The sequence below is a fragment of the Lactuca serriola genome, chromosome 9 (assembly GCF_051521515.1).
Source record: "Lactuca serriola cultivar US96UC23 chromosome 9, Lser_US96UC23_V15, whole genome shotgun sequence".
NCBI lineage: Eukaryota > Viridiplantae > Streptophyta > Magnoliopsida > Asterales > Asteraceae > Lactuca > Lactuca serriola.
The window spans coordinates 22,078,067-22,084,196 of record NC_136416.1 but is presented as its reverse complement, the minus strand read 5'-3'; the positions used below and the strand labels follow the sequence as shown (position 1 = coordinate 22,084,196).

General features: G+C 33.2%; 1 protein-coding gene across 1 annotated transcript; it reads right to left on the bottom strand.

The window, feature by feature from the left end:
• Positions 1 to 2,988: 2,988 nt before the first annotated feature.
• Positions 2,989 to 5,466, bottom strand: LOC145072056 (beta-caryophyllene synthase-like). Its single transcript, XM_079018417.1, has 7 exons — positions 5,354 to 5,466; positions 4,984 to 5,257; positions 4,525 to 4,906; positions 4,194 to 4,412; positions 3,913 to 4,051; positions 3,566 to 3,814; positions 2,989 to 3,464 (listed from the first exon to the last, which is right to left on the bottom strand). Exons 1-7 carry the CDS (start codon positions 5,444 to 5,446, stop codon positions 3,171 to 3,173), a joined length of 1,650 nt encoding a protein of 549 aa, XP_078874543.1. The 5' UTR covers positions 5,447 to 5,466; the 3' UTR covers positions 2,989 to 3,170.
• Between the last annotated feature and the right edge of the window lie 664 nt (positions 5,467 to 6,130).

Genomic DNA, 6,130 nt, shown 5'->3' with positions numbered 1-6,130 from the left:
TGGCACCTGACACTTGTATGCAAGTCTAGGGTCTGGACCCGAAAGATATAAGTAGGATGCTAGTTGTCTTTATGATGCTTAAATAGAAGACCAGGAGGTGGCTCTTGTCACTTTTACGTAAGACCAAGATTTGGCTCCTATTGTGGCAGGAAAAGACCATGATTGGATCATGGCTGAGAGTGACATTAAGATTGTGGGTGGCCCATAACAGTCTCTCTCCTATGTATGGTATGTTGTATTTTGGGGAACTCACTAAGCTTTGTGCCTATAGTTTTGTGGTTTAAACATTTTCAGGTACTTCCAGTTTCAAAGGGAAGGGTCCGACTTGACTCCACAACATCCCCTGATGGCTTTTCCGTACTGATTGTTATAATATTACTCTAATGTTTGAAAAATTCATTTACTCTGATTGGGTTTGAATAAACAATTATATGAATTTGATGGTTTAAAAATGAAAATTTATGTTGGTATTTTCATGCATCTGGGTCCATAATTCTGTAACAAATGCTTCCAAATTCATGATGGTTTGAAGTAAATCTAGAGAGATGGTTATGTAAATCCATTGATTGATGATTGGCCAAGAACATTATAAGTTCTTGTAATGATATGGAAAAGTTCAACCCAAGATGCGCAACGATCATTAGTTTAATCAAGGGTTATCTACATTCATTTTTTTATGTTGATTATGGTGAAAAAATGGTCAAAGTTGTTCTTGTTCGTCTTTTTATTCTTATAGGGGAGCTATAAGGTTCTATGATGGAAGATGAGAAAGAAAAGAAGAAAAGAGGGATAACATCTTTTGGTGGGAAGGTGAATTAGGGATGGTTGTTCTTTTTCCCTTATCGGTCCTTATGGCTCCTAATGAGAATAACCATTAATCGTACCGGTGATTGTGACGCCTCTTGGGTTGAACTTTTTTAGTTAATTACATGCGCCTACAACGTTCATCACCACATTGATGATGCAACATGGAAGAGAAATTTATACAATCACCAAACAATGAAATTACATCACAAACTCTTTAGATTACTTTAAACCATCATTATTACTTTAAACCATCATTAAGCTGGGATCATCTATCTTAAAATTATGGAATCGTATGCTAGAAAACTTTCAAGATAACAAACATGTGAGGAACTTTTAGAAAAAAAAAATTATAAAAATGAAGTTTAATTTGAATAATAAAAAAGAATATAAGAGCTAAATCGAAATAAAAAAAAATATAAATAGTAACCTGAAAAATAAAATTATCATAGCGAAATCTGAAAAAATGTAAATATTTTTAAGAAAAAAAAGGGAAATCTCCAAAAAAAATCCTAAAATTTTACCCTAATTTATGAAAAAGTCCCAAACTAAATTTTGTTTACGAAAAAACATGAATTACCGGCACAAAATGGCGATTTGACCCTTTTTTTTTCGGTTTATCGGTTTTATTACTTATCTGTTTCACTAAAGTCCCATTATTTTACCTTAATTTGCGAATAAGTCTCAAAATAAAATTTACTGATGATTTGACCCTTTACTCTATGTAACATACATTTTACCGTTTCATTGTTGACCCCGGACGTCTAGTCATTAAATGAGATGATGAGATAGATATGTTGAGTTATATAATGCTATGTTTAGCATAAAACTTAATATCCAGATGTATTGTATATCTTTTTGGAACATAAAATGCATCAAACGAAGACTACGATAATTACATAAACTAACAACAATTGCATTATTTTTAACGTTTATAAGAAATATCAAATTGTCTATCTAATCTTATGTAACCCAATATATCCATCTCATTAGACATCAACTCATTTTCTACCATTTTTTCTTGGAAACACACATTTTATTGGTTTCATTACTGACATAGATACATAGTCATAAATGAGCCAATGAGATGGATATCAAATTTTATAGTAAACGTGACATTATATAACCCATCGTATTCATCTTATCAACTAATTTAATGACTAGGTGTCTAAGTCAGCAATGAAACCGATAAAATGTATGTTACATGAAGAAAATGGTCAAATCATCAGTAAATTTTATTTTTGGATTTATTCGCAAATTATGGTAAAATAATGAGACTTTAGTAAAACATGTAAGTAATAAAACCGGTAAACCGGAAAAAATGGGCCAAATCGTCATTTTTAACGGTAATTCATGCTTTTTGGTAAACAAATTTTAGTTTGAGATTTTTTCATAAATTATGGTAAAATTTTAGGACTTTTATGAAAAAATCATAAATAAAGTTAACCTTTAATCCAAAAGAAAAACTTAATATATATGTTTTTTTTTTTTTATTATCCTTAAATTTTTAAGTCAATATTAAATAACTAATACTACCATTCCCACCCCCACCCCCACCCCCAGGCCCATAGGTCTATACCCGAATCCAATCCCTGATTTCAGTTTTCAGTTCACCTTTTGATTTGAGACCCTTCGTCCCACTTTCTTCACTGGACATCTCCTTCTCCGTCTCACAAGTTGCAAGGATTGAGACTCTCTTTCCGGCCACCAGTGGTCCTCACTAGGGTTCTCCCTCCCCTGCCGTCGTTCCCTCCGCCTCACAGGTCACAAGGGTTCGTGACTTTCTCCAGCCACCTGTGTACTGCGGTATCTCTGACTAACGAGTTCTTTTAATGTTTGCCAACCACTGAACATGAACCTGAACCAGGTGATAATCTGATAGACGTCAGTGTGTTTCCTTCTTCACTAGTTATTGTCATGTTTATTTTGTACCCAATATCTTTTTAGTGTTTGAGAGTGTTTGAGTTATTGCAATATTTCCTTCTTCAATTGCAATTTCAGATTCTTAGTTTTAAAATAGTTCATCTGATTGTCTGTTTTTGATTGTATGTACATTATTATTTTATATATAGATTAACAGTTCTGATAGATTAATTTCATCTTATTTGTTTCAAACTAGTAATTTGGATGTGGGCTTGTGTCATTTGGGTTAACCAACCCGAACCCGCCAAAACAGAAACCCAATTAATTAACCCGTAAAACCGAAAAACCAAATTTTATATGATTAATAAATAAGCAGTAATAAATTATTCTCACAGCTATCAAACACCAAATAACTTGAGACCTTACTTGCGAAAATAAACCATTTTCAAGAAAACCGGCAGTGTGTGAAACACTGCATAACACGCGGACTTGAAAGTTGAAACTCATATACTTATAGCACCAACAAGCAGAGATTTGATATGACCTATTAATTCTTCTCCAACATGTGTGAAACTATCTTTACGCTTATATAGAACATCCATCACCCGTGCCAAGTTGATCACACGCATTATTAGAGCCATTGGAACATCTTGACACACGAGGGACTCTTGGGTTATATCTTTCCAAGCATCTTCAATCTTCTTGTTGAATAAGTCATGGACATACTCTTCTGGAACATCGTATTGCTTCATGTAGCTTTCAACACTAGATGCAACATGCGTCCTTTCTTTCTCCTCCTGCTCGCATTTTTAGTAACAAAATATGTCAACACATCAAAACTAAAGCAAGAAGTCATAAAATTCAACTGAATTAATCTCAAATTTCGATATGCACGCACCTTCTGGGAGAAAATATCATCCATGAGTCTAGCAATTTGACATGAAGCTTTAACAAGAAGAGGTTTGGTAAGAGCCCATTTGAACGAATCATTTGTGACCATATCACCCATGCCGACAAAACATGTTGTTGCAAGCATGCTATACCCACTGCTGATAAATGCAACCGACATGTGCTCCTCTATTGTCGGTATGTATCCCTCATTTGCCCATTTCGCTTCCATCATGTAGCTTCTAATAAACTCTTTCATCTATAAATGGAAACATGATCACAACAGTCACATACATTGTAAGAATTTTGATTATAAAACATTATTATTGCAAATTCACTAAAGGTGTAAAAACTTACAGACTCTATGGCGTAACTGAGATGATATGATTTTCCTTCACATGCCATGATTTCTTCCATTTCTTTGTAAATATCCAATAGCCCTTCATATATCAGTTTCATGTATTCTGGAAGCCCATCCAAGCATGTAATCGACCACCTATACGAGATTGATTGATTACGTACTTTGATTAAAAGAATAATTATGTTTTAAGGACTTTGATTATGTCCATAATTATAACAATTTTATATATATGTGTGTGTTCCTAGCTATATATGTAGATGGTGTGAGTAGAAGATACCTTTGAATTGCTTCGGTAAAGATCTTAAGTTCTTCATAAGTACCATAGGCATCATAAGTGTCGTCAAGAATTGTTGCCATTGAAATCACTTTGGTTAAGAAAATTCTAGCTCTAGAATATTGTGGCTCAAAGTACACACCAAGTGCCCAAAAGTAACATTCAACCATTCTATCTCTTGCATAAGGTACATTGTTTGGGACATCAAGACCTTTCCACCACCTATATAATAGATTAATGCGCATGTAGAAGTTAATTAATTAAAAACTTTCAAAATTTGAATAATATATTTAAAAAAGGAAACCATGTTGGATTGAGGAGTATATATGCATACTTGGAAACTCTGCTAAGCTCCTCCTTATGTAGCGATTGAAGCAAGTTGAACCCTAACTTCCCAAGTTTAAGTAAAGTCTCGCTATGAAAAGCTTGTTGTTCATAGTAAGGAATGTAGCGCAAAGCCTCTAGTCTTGGCAACCTTTTCTGTATAGGCTGCTTTAGTGCCTCTTGTATATGGATAGACAAAGTAGAGTTGCTTTGAACTAAATTTTTGGCTATTTCATCAAGGTGAATTCTTGTAAAAACAAGAGCATCATCTAGTACAACTTCGCCATGCACCCTCACATAAGTTGCCTCATACAACTCAAGCATACCTTGAACATCATTCGCTAAAGATTCTTTAAATGCTCCATTTTTGTCCTTGTACCTATTGAAAACGTCTGTTTCGTTTCATGTAAAACAATTTTAGCTTCTTTTGGAAGATAGATAATTATTTCATTTATGCATATATACTAACCCGATGAAACATAGAAACCATGTTGTCGCATAAGTCGAAACCAAAGGGAAGGACTCCCCCCATTCCAGTCATCACCATATGTATCATAAATATGTCGCAACAATTTATCAATCTCTTCTTCAAAATAATAAGCTATGCCAAGGCGTTGGATTGCATCAACCATTCTTAACAAATTTGTGTGTTCCATTGGAACATCCAAAGTTGTCATTATGTCTTCCCTCACTTCTTGTTTCAAGTCTTCCATTATTTGTTCCATCCTAGCATGCTCCACGTGCTACATGCATACACCCATTTGTTAATCATAAAAAAAGTTGATGTACACATGGTTAAACATAAAAGTAATAGGCATTTCTTCTAATAATGTACATACCTCATCGTAGATGAGAAACTGATCTCCCCACACGCTGGAAGGAAAGTTGACAAGGGGGCGAATTACTTCCTCTTGTGTAAGAGACATGTTCATTGACAGGTTTGGAAAGTGTATGCCAGTTGAATTTTTGCATGTTAACGTGAAGTAGATTTATGCTATTTATAGAAGGTCTTTATAAGGTATTTCATCACACCATGTTTTAAACGTTTCATATTGTTGAATTATGAAAAAGGTGTCATTGTCAATTTTATTTTTTAATTAATTTATTTTTTTTTCAATTTCGTATTTAGCTATTAAAATTTTGAATGCATCGACTACAAACAAAAACTCAACAAATGATGTACAGTACTTGGTTGATTAAATATATTTATTTATAATTCTGAATAGATAAATATCAAGTGGTCATAATTTCCTCTGGAACAAGCTTATGCTATTTATAGAAATACACTTTCTTTCGACAATTAATCAATTTTTTTTTTGTTGTAATTATATTATCTAATCGTTGAAAATCATTTTTTCCTAGGTTATAGGGGTTTGGCATGAAGGCAAAATATAGCATATAACACAAAAAACTTTCACTATTTTATTATCTTAATCTTAAGTCATCTTATCAATAGAATTCTAAAAGAAATAAAACGTCAACAAAAACACGAGGGTAATTTTTATTCACAGATTTTCAATAATTGTTTAAGTTTCAAGAGTTAAGTATGAGTAACAGAGTATGTGAGAGGCCAATCTTAGATTGTATGTGTTTATGGTTAGTACTTAGTTGTATGA